The sequence below is a fragment of the Gopherus flavomarginatus genome, chromosome 20, assembly GCF_025201925.1.
Source record: "Gopherus flavomarginatus isolate rGopFla2 chromosome 20, rGopFla2.mat.asm, whole genome shotgun sequence".
NCBI lineage: Eukaryota > Metazoa > Chordata > Testudines > Testudinidae > Gopherus > Gopherus flavomarginatus.
In genome coordinates, this window is record NC_066636.1 from 24776660 (window position 1) to 24794298 (window position 17639).

A 17639-nucleotide genomic window follows, 5' to 3' on the forward strand; every position below is an offset into this window, starting at 1 on the left:
CCAATCGCAGACACGCCCCGCGCCCAGCTGGCAGAGGGAGACAGGGAACCCCGCCTCTGGCTGGACCAGCCCCCTCAGCAGGCGGGGCCCCCAGGGGCTCCCCCCGGCCCCCTCTCGCTCCAGGTGACGCTCTCCCCCCACGAGCAGCACTCGGGGGCTCCGCTTAGCCTGCGCCCAGCCTCCGGCCCTGGGGCAGCTTCCTCTCGCAAAGCCCCCCGGGGAAGGGCCTCAGCCCCACACACACTGGGACACCCAGGCCCCTGCCCGGCACGCTGCCCTTCCCGCTCCCCCACCAACAAAGGCCAGGGAAGCCCGGGCCTTGGACTCCTGGGAGCAGGCTGGCTGCTGCTGGCTGTGCAGCTACCACACCAGGCCAGGGGTGGGGGGCACTGCTGGCACCCTCAGGGGAGAGGCTAATAGAGCAGAATCTTCAGCTGGGGGGCCCCCAATCCAGCTAAACCAACCCAATACAACGCTGGGTCTCAGACAGGCAGGAGGCTGGTTTCAAATAGCTTTATAGCTGGACAATACAAAAAGATTTAATGCTCAGACTGTTAAAACGGGGCAAGACTGCACCCCCTGGTCCTGCAGAAAGCTCTGGGAGGTTAAAAACGATTACAAACCACACCAGCAACCACTTTACAAAAGGGAACAAGTCATCAAAACAGCAAAAAGTTAACAAAACCAGGAGATTCCCCCAACCCAGCCGAAAGCAGCAGGGCCCAGCACACAGGCCTGTCCAGGGTGCCTAGCGAGGGTTGGGATGGCCCATGGCTACTAAACAGGAGCAGCTGTTAGCCAGCCAGCAGTCCTGCCTTCGGGCGATGTGTGTACGCAGCAGGGTAAAGCATGTGCCTACCAATCAGCCCCTGTGCCATGCACCAAGCTGCTCCCAGCATGGCTGTTCTCAGCTCAGAACCCTCCCCCTGCCCATTCCCCACCCGCAGCTCATGACAGGCCCTTGCCACCGGCCTGCCCACCCCCCTCAGCCACTGGAGCAGGAAGAGACCCAGCCCATGTGCCAGGCCAGGCCGCTGGGTTCACCCCACTCCCCCGTCTCACTCTTCACTGTAACTGGTTCCAGACAGTCCCCCCCGGCTCACTAATCTAGGTCGGTGCCACTGGTGGAAAGCAAGCTGCCCCCTGCACCGCATGCACTGGCTGAATGGCACTCCCGGCCCCGGGGCTCTGCAGCTCTCACTGACACCAGAAGCAGGCGCAGGCCTTTAAAAGTGTGGCAGCCAAGAGAACTTCACAAACATGACCCAAGTGCAGCCGCTGCCTGAAATGACAGCACCGAGTGGTGTGAACGAACTGCCAGGCAGCCGAGGAAACCTGATGGGCTGGTGAGCTGAGCTGCCCGGGCAGGAGCACAGCAGGTCGGGAGCCAGGCCCTGCAGCAGGCTACGTCCCTGGTACAGAGGGAAGGGAGGCACCTCTGTGCTGGGCTGCTGGCAACCCCAGGAAAACACCTTCACACCCACTGCTGCTTATTGCCTGCTCCGAGCCCTAGCCCTGGGGGGGGAACAGGAGGGACTCCCAGACTCAGTGACTTCAGAAGCTGCTTCCACAGGCCTGGGTCCTGCTTTGCCAGAGCATGTGGCCTGGTCACAACATGCGCATTTCCAACATGTGCGCCCCCCACGCTCTGGGCACAGCCGGACCCGCCGGCCTCCCTGGTCCTGTGCCTGTAGCCTGCTGTGTGTGACCTACCTCACGTTGGAAAGGGGCACTGAGCTTCTGCTCAGCTGCATAACCACCCACTGGCTTTCGTGGGAACCCAGGAGGCAACAGGCACCATCCAACCAATGACGAATGGCGCAGCCGTGCTCCCCCTAGCGCAGACAGGCCCAGCAGTGCAGGGTGTGTCTGGCTCACCCACCCAGCATGGCACAATGGGGTTTGGAGGCTCCATGGGTCCCAGGCATTCAAAAATCACGAGTCACGTCCCAAAGCTTGAGGACATCTAACGACGGCTGCGGAGTCTCTTGGGCCATGTCTCTCAGCTGCTCTCCCAGCCCCCTGGGCTGGGGGTTGACTCATAACGAAATCTGGGTCTCACCTAATCCAGGCCCAGGGCTGGAGCTTTACGGAAACCCAGCGCGCAGCACAACCTGGCAGAGCAGCTCCTCCCGGGGGACACGGTGCTGAGAGCGCTGGGGCTGGAGGGGTGTCTCGCCACAGACGTATTCGTGAGTGATCAGGAGAATCCACCTCGTCCCTGCAGCAGGCCCGGCTCAGCTCTGAGGGGCCTGCGCTATACTCAGCCAGGATTCCACACACATCCCAAGCGTAAGCATGTATACCGGGCACCAGCTGCAGTCTGGGGAAAGGGAGCGAAAGCCGCCTTCCCTGCTGCTCAGATGCACGCTGGCAGCACACCCACCTCCCCATGCTGCAGACCCATCGCCCTCCCCTCTGGCAACAGCACAGGGCCGACTGCTTGGGAAGTGGCAGCTCGGGTGGGACAGACCCCCACATCAAGTGCAAAGGGCTCAGCATGCTGGTTCTGCTACAGGCCCCTGCCAGAAGACGGAGCCCTGGCTGTTCCCAGCACTCGCTGCGTCCAGGGGAGATCTGTATCACTCTAGGCTGAGGTCCCAGCTCTAGGAGTCACACCACGGCTCCCCCATCACCAGGACACAGCCCTCACCAGCTCCTCCCTGCTTCTATCCAGCAGAGACTGCTCCGAGCGTCAGCATTTGCAGGCTGCCCCCTGCCCCAGGGCTCTCTGTGGGACAGTCACTTACTCTGTCCCCAGACAGAGATTCTGCTACCACTGGCTGCTCAGCTCGGCCAGTAACAGAGACCCCAGAGCCCCGAGCCGGACTTCACACTCTGGGCTGGCAGGCGCAGGGGTATCCGGGGGCAGGACCTGGTCTCTCCTCTCCCTCCAATGGACGCTCCGAGTGTTTAAAAAGGGCATGAGCTGCACCAGGCCCAGCCATGCAGATGAGCAAGAACAGAGAGGAAATGTTACCGAAGCCAGACACCAGCACTCAGCGTCGTCTCTTGCACACAGGGAGAGGGGTGGCTACAAAATAAATGGGAGGAAATTGGCCCGAAAACCAAGCAGGGATCTGTACGAGGTGAGGGCAGCATGGCCCCTCCCTAGCCAGGCCCAGCACCCGCTCAGCCGTCATTGGCCGCCACCAGCTGCCCCATGCCCTCCCGGATGTACACCGACTGGATCTCCTTGGTCTTCAGGCAGTAGTCGCAGGCCCAGACAGCCGAGGCCTCGGTGGTGAGCAGCCCGTAGGCGTTCTCCGTCATGCCCGTGCACTCCCGGTGAAACCACTTCTGGCAGGAAGCCTCGCACAGGATGGCGTCCTGGTCATCGTTCACCTCACTGCGGCAGGCACCGCAAGGGTACACCAGGCCTGGCGGTGGCTGGTGCCCAGAGTTGCCAGACGCCTTGCTGGAGGGCGGGAGGCTGTTAGCTTCAGGGGTACTGCTGCTCCGGCTGGCGCTGCTGGGGGCGAAGCTCGGCTGGGCCCCGTTCACCGCAGCTGGCGAGCCTGAGTGCGGCTCCTGGCTGAAGGTGCTGGGAGGGGGGTTGAGGTTCTTCCCCCCATCATCACCCCCAGCCGGGAAGCCAGGGTCAGCCCCAGGGAAGGGGCTGGTGTTTGGGGGCAGGTTCTGGCTGGGCCGCTGCATGGGAGACTGTCCAAAGAGACTGGCAGGCTGGCTGAACCTCTGGGCCATGGGGGGACCAGCAGGGGGATTCAGGGCAGGCCCTGGTGCCATGTCTCCACGGGGAGGCTGCCCCACGGTGGGGGAGATCATGGGCCCAAAGCCCCCGACTGGCCCCTGCATGAGCTGCCCTGCGGGGGGGCTGAAGTTCTGTCCGAGAGGCTGGTTGAAGGGCTGGCTGGGGAAGCTCATGGCACCAGGCTGCACATAGTTGGGGTTCTGGGGGGGCATGCTGAAGGCTGGGCCCATCTGGCTAGGGGCAAAGGGCGGGGGCTGCCTCCGCATGGCCTGGGGGCCACCTCCGTAGCCCGGTGGAACCTGGGATGTCATGCCCCCCTGCATGCGGAAGTTCCCAAAGGGCACAGGGTTGCTGAGGAACGGAGCTGACGAGGCCCCCACTTTAGGTGCCCCAAAATCATCTTCAAAAGGGTTTGAGGCCACCAAGTGGTCGACCATTGGAGTTGGGGGTGGGGCGAACTCCGAGAGATGGGAATAGGCAGGGCCCTGTGGGTAGAAGACACAGGAGTTAGCGTGGGGCTCACCCACACAACAAGCAGATGTGTGGGGCACAGGCCTGCCAGGGGCACAGGGCCCTCAGCTCTCGCTGGTGCCAGGCAGGGCCTGGAAGGAGACACACAGCACTGGCAGGGCCGAGCCCACTCGTTCCTCTGCATAGCCTGGCAACGGACGGCATTCGGAGCAGCAGGAAGCTGCCCCTCCCGGAGCCTCATGCTACTGGGAGAGGGGAAGACGAGCCCTGGCTGGAGCAGGGACCCTGGTCTCCTAGTGCCATCGTGTCAAAGGCATCTGAGATGCTGGGATAGTCCCCAGGACATGGGAACAGCCAGCACTGGCTGCTTTGGAGGACGGGCACCGCTGCCCATACAGCCCCCACTGGCTGCGCGCTGCTCCATGGAGGTGCGTGTGTCTGTCAGCCCTGATGCAGGACACTCCAAGCAGCCCCAGGGTTTGGCTTCAACCTGCTGTGGGTGGGGCTGTCTGTGCCACCAGAACCATTTGGGGTTCTTGCCCCCAGGTGCCATGGTGCTGGGCTGACAGCCTGGCCCCCACCCTCCTATCACTGGGTCTCAGCCACGCTCCCTACCTGAGTGTTGGATTTGCGCCGCTTCTTTTCAGGGCTCTTCATTTGCAGACCTGTGAGGGGAAGCACCGGTGAAGTCAGTGAGCGCCGTCAACCCTGGCAGGGCCTGAAGACAGCCCGTCCCCCCATCTGCCCTACGCAGAGGGGAAATGAAGACCAGCATCTCCCCTGAACCTGTGCTCCCTCTCTCAAGTTAGCCTTGCACAAAGAACAGACACCCCCCAAACTCTCTTCTCCCACGAAGCCTCCCTGTTCTCACACCCGACCTGCTCGCCCAGGGCAAGGCCTGGGGAGCATCCAAGGCACAGGCAGCATTTTCACCCCATTAATGACGGGACAGAAGAACTTTATGGCCTGATAAGGTCACCAATAAATCTGATCCAGGGAGAACAGGAGCAGGCCACAGCCCCAGGACTGAGCAGCACTATGGCCCTGCGTGTGCATCCCTGGTTCTCAGCTGCATGCACAGTGGCTGGTGTCCCGATCCGGCTCCCGCAAGAGCTCCGTTCCCAAGTGAACGCGTTCCCTTCCCCACAAAACGCCAGGCTCCAGTTGTGTTCAGCACAACTGCTGCCCGTGCAAGCTCAACCTGTGCGCAGGAAGGGCCGGCGGGGATGGCTGCTGCATCCTGGCAGGCCTCAGCTCGGCCCCTTCCTGCGCTGCACAAACACCTGCCAGCCAAACCATGTTCCGCAGGCCAGGCACAACTCAGCCCCAGGTCACCCTGCCTGCAGTAAGGGGGCTTGTGGTGGCACAGCCATGCCCCCTTAGAAGCACCATGGGGCAGGGACCCATGGCCCAGGTTCTCCGTGCAGTGCGCCAGGCATGAGGCCCCCACGGCCCTGCTCTCTTCAAGCCCTGTCCAGGGGAGAAGGGTGCCGTACAGACCCCAGCACCCCTGGCCCAGCATTTACCAGTCACGCAAGAGCCAGGACAGCCCTGCCAGCGTCACTGCCCCAGCGCCCCACATCTCTCTAAGCCCCTGCTACACCCCCACATGCCCCCAGCCCCTCCTCCCCTGCTACACCCCCACATGCCCCCAGCCCCTCCTCCCCTGCTACACCCCCACATGCACCCTCCCCCCGTTACACCCCCACGTGCCTTCCTGCCCCGCCCCACATTACACCCCCACGTCCCCCCCCGCTACACCCCCACGTGTCCCCCCTCCCCCGCTACACCCCCACGTGTCTCCCAACTCCTCCTCCCGGCTACACCCCACATTACACCCCCACTCCCCCCGGCTACACCCCCACGTGTCCCCCCGCCCCCGCTACACCCCCACGTGTCTCCCAGACCCTCCTCCCGGCTACACCCCCCCGTTACACCCCCACGTGCCTTCCTGCCCCGCCCCACATTACACCCCCACGTCCCCCCCCGGCTGCCCCCCCCTCACCTGCCTTCCCCTGCTTCCTGCCGGGCCCGCCGGGGGGGCCGCTGCCCGGCGGGTTGGGGGGGCCCGGGGGGGGCGGCGGGGCCGGGACGCCTCCCTCCAGCTTCTCGGGGTGCGGAGCCGCCATGGGGGGCCCGGGGCTCAGAGCCGGGGGGGCCCGGGCTGCGCCATGGCCCCGCGCGGGGAGGGGGCTCCGCGCTGCGGCTCCGGCCCGCACTCAGAGCAGCCGCGCCGGAAGCGGAAGCTGGCCGGGCCCTACCACCACGGGAAGGGGGGAGAACCATTCCTCCCGGGGCGGACCCCACCACTCCGCATGCGGTGGGAGGGGGACCGGGCGGGACAAACCATTCCAAAGGGAAGCGGGGGCACGGCCGCGATTAGACTATTCTAGACTGGGGGCGGGGGGTGCTGGAACAAACCACTGCAGGCTCCTGGGTTCTGCTCCCCGCAGCTGGGCCCTCGCCACGGCGGGGCCCCAGGCTCCCCACCCTGGGAGCTGATCCCCTCGCTGGGGCCCCTGCCCATGGGGCACCTCCAAGTCGGGCTAGAGGGAGGCCAACCCCCAGGGAGCCAGGAGCTGAGTGCCCCGTTCTGCCCCCAGGAGACAGGGCAGGGCAGGGCGCTCCTGCGCCCAGCTGGCTGGGGCTGTCCAGTCCGGCATGGCGCGAGCAGCCCTCGTCGGTGGCTGAGCCCTGGCCCAGATCCGGCCGTGGGGCTGGGGCAATGCTCTGCTGCCCTCCCGCTGCAGGGATGTTACCTCCTTTGCAGCCCCCAGCTGCAGCAGGAGGCACCCACCGGGGGAGATCGCGGGCAGGGGAGGCCAAGCAGGGGCAGTTACTGGCCATGTAAAGCTGAGGGTCTAAGAGCCTAGGAGAGGGGCCACTGGGGCCCAAAGGGCAAAGCATCAGCCTGCTGGTTCAGAGACCCCTCAGCCAAGCACACGCCCCATGTACCCTGGATAAGGAGCAGCTGCTGGACATGGATGCAGCATGCACCTTCCTGCACGGACCCCTCCCCTCACATCAGACAAGGAGCCACTCACAGCCATGTATTAAAGAAATACTAACTTTAATAATAGCCATCCCATTCCTTTGGTATAATCAAGACCTGGTAACAAATCAAACCCATATAAAGGAGAAAGAGAGAAGGGGGAGGAGAGAAAGCAAAACCCTCCCCTGCTCTGAGCCCAGGCTGACTCCTCTGAGGGGAGCAGGAGGTGGGAGGGGGAGGGTTACACTTTGGCTTCAGAGTATAACAATGTGCATGCAACACTGGGATCCCCACACTTCGTGCAGACCCAGCGGTGGACAGGCTCCATGCCCTGCAGGGGGAGGGCTCACCTGCCACTGCAGCAGAGCCTGGGAAGCCCAGAAGGATGCTCCCAGCGGATGCTGCTTAGCGCTGGCTGGGGAGAAACAGCAGAGCTCAGGCTAGCTGTCCTGTCCCCCTGGGACCTCAGCAACCCACTTGTTCCCTGATGTGGGGAGCTCTGGTTCCCCCTTCCGGCTGCGATCTTGTTGGGTGCTATGTGCTTCCTTTGGCTGCGTGGTTGGCCCAGGCCGAGCTGAGGTACAGGGAACTGGCTGTCACACCCTGCCCAAGGGGCAGCAGGACGTAGTGTACAGCACTGTTCCCCACCCACCCACCAAGGACAGGGAGCCAAGGGGCTCTTGCTCTCCTATGGAGAACCCCATTTACCCCATCTAATTTCCATCCGTGCCGCTCCCTGGACACAGACTAGGAGTTGCCCTCTGAGACAGAGTGGGACTGTGAGCAGCCTGCTGCAGAAGGGGCCACCTGAGCCCTGCTTCCAGCCAGTAGGACGCTGGGATGGGACCGGGCCTGGCTGTGGCCTCTGGGAGCCAGTGGAGCCTTGTGTGAGGACAGGGGCTGTGCTCCCAGCACTGCCCCAGCAGCTAGGGTGGGCTGACTGCTCTCCCTAGCCCACCCCAGGACCAACTGGTTTGCATAAGTATCTGGGACCTGTGGAGGGTCAAGGCACAGAGTTAATACGTAAAGTGATCGGGTACATTCAGTGTGCGGCCAGCCCAGCCTTGTGCTTCGTGGAGCAGAGGGCTGGGTTCTCCTGGGGAGGGCAGGGAGCCCTCCACTCCCACCCTCTGGGGAAAGTCTCCCTTGTTCTTGCCCTGTGCAGCAGGAGCCATGGCGCTGCTCTGTGGTGCAGTGGCTCTCCCAAAGGGGTCACACAGGTGGTGCCACGCATGGGTGCTGGCCCCTAGGGATTGCAGGGGAATGGCAGATGAGAATCCAGCCCTTCCCTGCTGGGTGTGAGCTGCCTCTCAGAGGAGGGCAGGGGCCAGGAGTGCTCTACAACCTCCGGACAGGCAGGCCTCTGAGCCAATAGGATTGACCCTCACCTTCCTCACAGAGGCTCAGCAGGCACTCAGAGGTCAGGGCAGGCTCCCTCCCACCCGCCCTGCCCGAGGGGGGGGATGAGCACAGGGCGAGGGCGTGTGGTTGCAGTTGGCCTTCGGAGCAGTGCCCACAGCCACTCAGGCTGGAGTTTGGTGCTCGCGGAGGTGGAGCCGTGGCTGGTGCAGCTCCCTGGATGCAGAAACAGGCTCCCTCCCTCTGCCCAGTACCCAGCCCTGGCTCCCCTGGCCGCCTCCACCTCTGCTCTGTCTCCGGAGGGGCTGGTGTGAGTCCAGGGAGTCTGAGCTCATGGCGGAGAGACAGGGAGCCCCAGGGCCTCCTGGGCAAGCAGTGGCTGAAACAGTCCAAGAGCCCTGCTGGCAGAGAGGGGATGAGAAAGCCAGGGTGGGCAGGGCCCAGGAGGCTCCACCAAGGCCTCCCACGCCTCACAGTCTCCTCTCTACGGGCTGCTGCAGGCACAGCTCACTGCCCGCCGAGATGATGGGCAGGTGATTGTCCATGTGGTAGCTGATCAGGTGACTGACGCTCTCAAAGCGATGATCCTTCGTCCGCACCTGCAAGGGCCAGAAACGGGGCTCAAGGGATGGCCAGAAAGTGGGTGGAGCCAGGAGGCAGGTGCGCCCTCTTGTGACCAAATGAGACATGGCAGCACAAACCCAGCGGAGAGGAGCCAGTGTCCTGTTCCCTTGCAGGACCCGACTGAGGCATCTCCAGGAGGGAGGGGTGGCTGTATCCACTTCTGGGGTGGGGGTAACTAAGAGCCAATAGGGCTGAGCGGGAGCCAAGGCTGGAGCAGGGAAGGGCTCCTGTCAATCATTCTCACACACAAGAACCCAGGAGCTGATGGGGGGCAAGAATACAGGGTGCTGGCTCCATGGCCAGCGGGCACCCCAGGAAACCTGCAGTGGCTTGGCTCTTCTCTGCACTCCCAGCTCTGGTCAGCTCTTCCCTTGAGCGCCAAGCCTGTAGGACTGGGGAAGGGAGCCCCCCGCCATGGCCCCAGGGCCAACTCACCACTCCCTCGGGGTCGACCAGCAGCAGGTGCTTGGGCTGCCCGCCCTGCAGCCCGGTCAGCACGTACTGGCCCGGTGTGGTAGTGCTCTCCCGCACCAGGAAGTCCCCGTTCACCTTCAGCAGCTTCTCCGCCTCTTTGCGGCTCATCTTCCCGTGGTACCAGGGCTCCCGCCGCAGCTGCTCCTCCATGGAGGCCAGGAGCTGGGCTGGCGGCAGCCCCATCGGCACCGCGGGCGGGACCCGCAGGGCATCCTCGAAGGGCTCTGCGGGGGAGAGGAGCAGGGGTTGGACGGACACGGAGCCCACACTCACGCCTGTGCCCTGGGGCTCTAGACGGTTGGACAGAGGCAAGCCAGGCCCCTCAGCCCAGCAACCATGCAGAGCCAATCAATGCCAGCCCAGAGCTGGCGCAGAGGGCCAGCAGGATAGGCCAACCCCCACTCACTCATGTCGAAGAGGTCTCGCTGGGCACTGCCATTGGCCGTGCACGGGATGCTGGCAGCAGAGGCCTGGCGCGACCTGTCCAGGTTCTGCACGTTGACGTAGGACGGGTCATCAAACAGGTCGGTGCGGATGGCTGGGACAGCGCCGGAGGCATATTTATCCCTTCCTGCATGGAGGGCAGCTGCAGTTAGCAGGGCTTGCCAGGCCCCCCCACCTCAGCTACAGGGTCCAACACCCCCCTGCTGGGCCTTGGGTTACCCCAGGAATTGCCGGCAGAGACCCCAGCTAGGGGGCAGCAGGGGGCGAGCCCCACACTCTGCAGGGATCCCTTGATTTGCTCCATGTGATCCTGGCAAACCCAAAGATGATGCAGAACCGGACCCAGGGACGTGAAAGTCTTGGGGCATTTTGCTCCTGACCTTGGCACACACGGGATGCTCAGAGATTAGCCTATCCCACTGCGGAGGGCAGCAGGGAGGCAATGCTAGAGCTGGCACCGCCATGAGGGGCAGGAAGGTGTCCAAGCCGCACCATGCCAGGCCATGCGGCCCCCAGCAGGTGGGCGAGGGAGCCTGTGGCACAACTGCCCATGATCTGGTACCTTGGACAGGAGGATGCTGCTTCCGGGGGTCATGCTCTGCGCTGGACATCTGGCCCACAGGCTGCAGGAGGAAGAGACAGGCGGTGAGTAGCCAAGGCTTGGGCTGCTCCCTTCTCCTCCCCGTGCCCGCAGCACCCAGCTCCAGTGGCCTCCAGCCTGACCATCTGCCACCCATCCGACTGGCAGCAGGCAGCGCCCCCTGTGCAGGGCCATACTCTGCCAGGTCTCACCCTGGGGTCATTGGCCAGGTGGCCCCAGGCCCGCAGCTCAGCCCTGAGTTGCTTCTCCTCTTTCCAGACACACTATGGGGATGGCAGCTCCCCTCCGAGCTGGCACCAAGGGACCCTTCTGGCATGGCCCTGGGAAGGGGCGCAGTGGGACGAACCGGTGGGAGCGACACCCTCACCCCCCACGAGCAGTGCTTACCAGCGTTGCCCCCAGGTGATTGGGCGTCGGTGCCACGCTGGCGCCATCACGCAGCCGCATGTCCACCACGCCCCCCAGGGGCGGCTCTTTGCCGGGGAAGTCGTTGTAGTACTGGTGGTCCGATGGCTCTTCCTCCTCCTCGTCCCAGGCCGAGCCGTCGAACCCGGCCATTCTAGGGTGTGGGGAGCAGTAGGTGAGCAGCAATGCACCCCAGCTCTGCCACGCACCCTCCACTCCCCCCTACCGGCTCCATGCCCAACGCCTCACCAAGGGCCCAGCAGGGCCTGGACTGGAGCCAGGCAGCCACTGCATCCTGCCCAGAGCCCTGCCGGCTGGCCAGGGAGCTCAAGGGGCAACCCCACCCAGCAGCATCCTCAGGCACTGCTGCCCCCCATACCTGTCGTGGGGAGTGACGAGCTTTGGGGGGTTTTTCAAGTACTGCTTGAAGCGCAGCTCAAAGGCCTGCCCAATGGTGCTGATCACGTCCTGCGCCAGGCCCTCGGGGCACTCCAGGATATGGCAGGCTGGGGAGGGAACGAACGCAGGGCTCAGGGGGAGGGACACCCCCCTCACACACACACACACACGCACACCCCGGGACACTGCCAGGCTCTCGTTACACCCACCCCTGGCGGCAGGGCCCCAGCAAAGCAACTGCTGCTGCAGGCCTGGAGCCAGTCAGGGCATGCAGGGGGGTGGCCAACCCACCTCTCATGGCCCCGGCTGGCTGGGGGGCAGCACTGGGCTGCGGCAGGCATCCAGCAGCGGTGGGGTTAATGGCTGCGCCAGCCAGCCAGGAGATGGCATGAGTCACTCACCTCTCTGATTGACGGGGTCTTTGGCAACATAGGCAACATACTCTGCAGTGTCCTGTGAGGGAGACGCAGTGGGTGAGGTGACAGCAGCACCGGAGCTGGGGGCGGGGGGCACCCCTACCCGTCACCCACAGCCTAGTGCTCAGCGCACCAGCAGCAGTCCCAGGTGTGAGGCTAGGATGAAGGGCCAGGGGGATGTCCCAGGGCACCAGCCCAGCCCTGTTGGAGCAGTAAGGGGGGTGCCGGCCAGATGCAGGGGCTTGGGTCAGAACAGCACTGCGAGTGGGCCAGCTGTGGGGGAGAGCCCCCCTCCCCCCGAGGGAGCCCTGGGCAGAGGTGGGATGGAGCCCAGCCATCAGGGGAGCCTGGACACGAGCAAAGGCCCCCAGGTGCTCACTCACCGGGTCCCCCCCGGAGGCGAAGGAGATGGACTGCATGTGATGGTTGGCGATGATCTGTGGGGAAGGAAGAGTCCTTGGTTAGACTGTGATGAACTGGGAATGTTCTTCATGTTTTCTTTGAATGCTGGGTGGGTGCCTGTGATGCAGCAGGGAGAGGGAAGTGTTGGCCTGGGAAGGTTGCAGGGGAGTTGTGCTGGGACTGGCTGCATCGGGGATGGGAGACTTTCCTTGAGGCCAGGCTGAGCAGGTAACATGAGAACCAGGAGGGGAGTTGGAGGCCAGGTGACACCTCTGCTCCGGAAATGGACAAAGGCTGGGGGGAGGGGCCGGGGGGAAGCTGGATGGGAGGACTGGAGGGAGTTTCAGTTTGGAGCTCGCTGGGAAATGGAGGGGAGCCCAGACTGGGCTCTGGCCTCCCTGGGGCCCCCTCAAGATGGACCTAACTGAGGGGTCTTGTTGTCTGTACCCGCAAGGCCTGTCTTGGACTGTGTTTCTGTCGTCTATATAAACCTTCTGTTTTATTGGCTGGCTGAGAGTCCTGGTGAGTCGCAGGAAGCCGGGGGTGCAGGGCCTTGTCTCCCCCAAACTCCATGACATAGACACAGCACCGGCTGCTTTCCCCAGCCAGGGATGCCTGTGGGGGGGAGGTACCCCCAGGGACATGCGGTCTGCATTCGGCCTTCGGACGCCCCCTGGAGCTGGCAGCCATGGACCGGCCCGGCACAGTGCATCATGGGCCTGGGTCGAACCAGTGACCCCCTGTGGGGGGCCCAACACACAGGGTACAAGGGGCAGGCCAGGCCTGTGTCCCCCAGGTAGACAGGGAGCGGAGCTGCAGACTGGGTAGGCAGGGGCGGGAGCCCCACGCTGGTTGTTCCCCAGCCAGAGCAGGCTAGCAGGGGGCTCTGTGGCCCCGGCAAGGCTCACCTGTTTGCAGTCGGACGCCATGAGGTTGAGGCTGCTGGTGGAGATGGTGAGGGTGATGGGCATGCCGGCGAACTTGAGGTTGCTCTTCCCCAGGATGGAGTTCAGCGAGCGGCCGCAGGGCTGCAGAAGCAAAGGGCCGTCTGAATCCCCCCTCCCCCCGCCAAGGCAGGCCCCTGAGCGCCCAGGGCTCAGCACTTCGCATCTCCCACCCCAGGCAGCCCCAGGCCTGGCACCTGGGAGCCTCTGCATAGCAGAGTGCGCCGAGGCCCTGGCCTCAGCCACACCAGCTCCCTGGCAGCCCAGCCCCTGTGCAGGCCCCACCGCCCGGGAAAGGCAGCAGCCCAACCCCTCCAGCCTGGCTTAGCACTCCATCTGCCCCCACCTCACATCCATTAACCAGCAGCAGGGCGCCCTGTGCACTGAGCGGGGGAGGGCTGCACTGGAGCAGCCAGCGTCACTCCTCCATTAGCGCCAGACAGGGCCGCTATTGATCAGCCCCCCGCAGCGGGGGACCTATCCCAGCCCAGCCGCGGCTGCCATCCCACTGCCGGGGCAGCCACAGGGGCTGGTCAGGAGAGGGCTGAAGGCTCCTGCTCCAATAGATGGGGGGGAAGCATGGGGGTGCACAGGCACCTCCCCAGCCCATAGTGTGTCGTCCCCCCGCCTCCCCCGAAGCCTCCTGCCAGACACCAGCACTGCCTGATTCCTAGACCCCGGAGTCAATTCCCAGTTCTGACCCAGCTGACCGGGGCCTGGTCCTTCCCGCCCCCTGGGGTGTGTGGGTGAGAGCATAAGTGCGTGAGAGGTGAAGGAGTCGAGTCCTGGCCTTTTGCCTCTGCACCTCCACCATGTTCGCCCCTCGCTCACGCCCCCACCCCGGCCCCAGACTCTGGGTTCCTGCTCAACTGCCAGAGTGCGCTGCCGTTACCCGGCCTGGCCTTACCTTCCTCCTCCGGACGGCTCCTTTGGCACTGGGCACTGCCTCGCACACCAGGCTGATTGCCTCCCTGTGGGGACCACAGGGCAAAGTCAGGGCAGCCCCAGGGAGTGGCCAGGCCCCCACCATTTCCCCCAGGGACCCCCGCCCTTCCCCCAGTATCCCTTCCCCCAGGTCTGGTGACACACAGACTCCTGAGTGCTGGGAGGGCAGGTACAGATCTTAGCCCACTTGGGGTGAGTGAAGCTAGAAGGAGCCTGGAAGCGGCTCTGCAAGGGGGATTGGCCCTGCCCCCCAAAGAGACTGCAGTCATTCATACACACCAGCCTTGTACAAAGGGGCCAAGGGTTGTGGGCTGGATGCAGAAAGGAGAGGATGGGAGACCCTTCCCAGCCCCTCCCGAGAGTCTACATCCTCTCCAGGCAGACACAGCGGGGAGAGACACGGGCGGTGCCTCCTTTGCCTGGCAGAGGCTGGAGCGAGCATCTGGTTTCACTAAGAAGCACTGGTCTCCCTGGCACCTTCTATGCAGCTGCCATTCAGACCCCAGCACGCTCCTTGGCAGCTGCCACCCAGCAGCATCGGGTGGGGGGCAGGGGGCACCGTGGGATGTGTTCTGGACCCGGAGTGACCTGGCTGCTCAACCGCAAGGCACTGGGTCAGAACCCACTCTCCGGGACCGTGGGCTTCAGCGCAGGGGGTACGTGCGGATGCACCTCCCAGCGTGGGGCCTCTCTGCCCACACCCAGCGTCCGAGCGCCTGTGGGGCTCCCGGGAGACGGGGGGGGGGACCTGTGGCTCACCTGGTTACCTGAGTCCTGGTGTTGAAATCCAGCGCCCGCATGGACTGGAGAACTTCCACACAGCCCATGTACTGAGAGAGCGAGAGAGAGCACATCAGATGCCAGGATAGGGGTCAGCCCTATGACCCCCCCAAGCTTGCTGGGATGGCACAGACCAGCCCCGCCTGCCAGCCCTGGCAGCAGGGCTGCAATGCTGGCAGGCTGCTCCCCTGCATCGGCTCAGCACTCAGGGCCTCCCCCAGCCCCCAAGCACCGCAGGGTGAGCTGCAGGGGTGGAACAGGGGAGGGACTGTCTGGGCACTGGCTGCCTCACCAAGGGCCATGTACGGCTCCCCACAACCCCCTGTGGGCTCAGACCGGGAGGTGGGGAGCAGAAATACTACAGCGCTAAAGAACCCTCCCTGTGTTTCTCTAGGGGAGGGTCTGGGCTGGTGCCTGGCTCTGGGGCACCATCCCTGAGATGCCAGCGCCCTCCAGGCACCCCCTGGGGGATTTCACCACACAAATCCCAGCAAAACTGTGGTGCCAACCCCACCCCTGCTGCAGCTCAGCCACTGCACACACCCAGCCCCCGGCCCCAGAGCAGCTCAGTCACTGCACACGCCCCCGGCTCCAGCCCCAGGGCAGCTCAGTCACTGCACACACCCAGCCCCCAGCCCCAGGGCAGCTCAGCCACTGCACACACCCAGCCCCCAGCCCCAGGGCAGCTCAGCCACTGCACACACCCAGCCCCCAGCCCCAGGGCAGCTCAGCCACTGCACACACCCAGCCCCCAGCCCCAGGGCAGCTCAGCCACTGCACAAGCCCAGCCCCCAGCCCCAGGGCAGCTCAGCCACTGCACACACCGAGCCCCAGGGCAGCTCAGCCACTGCACATGCCCCCGGCCCCAGCCCCAGGGCAGCTCAGCCACTGCACACGCCCCGGCCCCAGGGCAGCTCGGTCACTGCATACGCCCTGGCCCCCAGCTCAGGCATTGCAAGGAGTTAGTAGGAGGAACCCACCATTCCTTGCAGGGGTCAGTAACCCACCTTTTCTGCTTCCATGACCCAGCCCCTCTGGACCCTCAGGAAGGGCCCTGCACCACCCAGGGCTGGAGGAGCCAGGACACCCAGGGGCTCGGGGGATGGGGAAGGTGTGTGTGTGGGGCGGAGATGCTAGATGATTAAAAGGGCACATTCAAAATCCCCATTCCCAGGATGATTTTGGGAGCCCGCCTCTCTTGGCTGATGCCAGCTGGGTAGCACTGGCCCTGCGGGCGGTTGCTCCCTGCTCCTGGCTCGGCTAGGCACTCATGCCAGACACAGTAACTCTCATGCCTGCCTACCAGAAACAAAGCTTCTCTATTCAGTGTCCCGTTTGTGGCTTTGATGCTGGGGGGAGGGAGGCAGGGGGGCTTCTCTGAAGAGTTCCATCCAGCCTTCTCTGTCTGTTCCTATGCTGTGGGGATGGGGGCTCAGGGCTCTGAGGGGAGGACCCCAGCAAGGGACTCTGAGCAGGGCCCCCTGTGAGCCCCTGCAGGCTGGAAACGGGGCTGTGTAATCCTGGCTCAGGTCACAAGTGAAACGAGCTGGCTGGTCTCAGCCTGGTGCTCCGTGTGCATGTCCTGCCCAAATGCGTTGCACACACCCTAGATATAGACACCCAGGCTGTGAGCTACATCAGCAGAGCTGGGGGGGGAGCAGGGGGCTGCCCGACAGAGCTGGGTGTGGGAAGCTGAGCTCCCTTCCCCGGTCCTGCCCCAGCCCCCGAGGCAGCACTCAGTAGCAGGAACCAGGGCAGCCAGCCAAGCTGAAAAGCAAACAGGAAAAGACCAGCCAAGCTGGTACGCAGGGGGAAGTGCCCCACCACACACGTGGCTCTGCAGGCTGAGCTCACCCCATGGAGGGAGACGGCCAGGAGCACCAAGGCTGAGCTGCGGTACTGGGCTCTAGGCACACACGAGTCTGGCTTGGTGCTGCCCTCTGCCACATGGCACCAGTGCTGCAGTGCTGTTGTGGGAGGCTGACAAGCATGTCTTGGGCTCTGTCCCCAGGGCCCCGGGCAGGGTTTAAGCAGCACCCACGGATTGCGTCCAGGTATGACACCTCCTCCTCAGTTACTGGGAGTGGACCACATCCACCCTGACTGAATTGGCCTTCAACACTGGTTATCCACTTGTAAGGTAACTCCCTTCTCTTCACATGCCAATATATATTTATGCCTGGATCTGTAATTCTCACTCCATGCAGCTGAAGAAATGGGCTTTCTACCCACGAAAGCTTATGCCCAAAGAAATCTGTTAGCTGTGAAGGTGCCACCGGACTCCTCCTCGTGTGGGTCTGGCTGGGCAGTTCAAGGCACACGGGGTAATGGGTGATCCAGCAGAGACTTTGATCCCAGCATGCAGTGCTCCTGCTCCACCTCCACTCCAGCGGCCAGGCAGCAAAGCATGCTGGGAACTGCAGTCTCCACAGGCAGCTCCGACAAAGCACCCCATTGCCAAACCAAACGCCCGTCGGACGGAGTGCAGGGGTCCCTGCATGGAGTGACAGGAGGTGCCGGGCACTGCGGGAGGGACTCCCAGCTGGGGGCAGGGGCTGGCAGGCTGTGCTGGGTCATAGGCAGGGGGAAGGCTCCTGGCCACCTGCATCTGCTCGGCAAGTGCCTCCGTGCCCGACAGGCTCCTGGCCCAGCGCACAAGGCTGCCTCGGGG

The 17639-nt window shown here is 64.2% G+C and overlaps 2 protein-coding genes across 7 annotated transcripts in view; both read right to left on the reverse strand.

The window, feature by feature from the left end:
* Positions 1–499: 499 nt before the first annotated feature.
* On the reverse strand, positions 500–6411 carry PYGO2 (pygopus family PHD finger 2). 2 transcript variants are annotated; one of them, XM_050930104.1, is made up of 3 exons: positions 6193–6411; positions 4799–4848; positions 500–4197 (listed from the first exon to the last, which is right to left on the reverse strand). In XM_050930104.1, the coding sequence occupies exons 2-3, from the start codon at positions 4838–4840 to the stop codon at positions 3133–3135; spliced, it is 1107 nt and encodes a 368-aa protein (XP_050786061.1). In that variant the 5' UTR covers positions 4841–4848; positions 6193–6411; the 3' UTR covers positions 500–3132. The 2 variants fall into 2 exon arrangements, with proteins under 2 accessions (XP_050786061.1, XP_050786060.1); XM_050930103.1 differs by having other exon boundaries at positions 6189–6366.
* Positions 6412–7236: 825 nt separating this feature from the next.
* Positions 7237–17639, reverse strand: part of SHC1 (SHC adaptor protein 1) — a 30903-nt gene continuing 20500 nt past the window's right edge. For 4 of the 5 annotated variants that reach the window (XM_050930065.1, XM_050930064.1, XM_050930066.1 and 1 more), the window contains 11 exons: positions 14948–15018; positions 14151–14214; positions 13208–13327; positions 12281–12334; positions 11883–11934; positions 11462–11588; positions 11065–11236; positions 10639–10699; positions 10039–10203; positions 9594–9856; positions 7237–9133 (listed from right to left, as the gene is read on the reverse strand). In XM_050930065.1, coding sequence (XP_050786022.1) covers positions 9005–9133; positions 9594–9856; positions 10039–10203; positions 10639–10699; positions 11065–11236; positions 11462–11588; positions 11883–11934; positions 12281–12334; positions 13208–13327; positions 14151–14214; positions 14948–15018 — 1278 coding nt within the window. In that variant the 3' untranslated portion in view covers positions 7237–9004. The remainder of the gene's footprint in view (positions 9134–9593; positions 9857–10038; positions 10204–10638; positions 10700–11064; positions 11237–11461; positions 11589–11882; positions 11935–12280; positions 12335–13207; positions 13328–14150; positions 14215–14947; positions 15019–17639) is intronic. The other variant, XM_050930063.1, reaches the window with a different exon arrangement.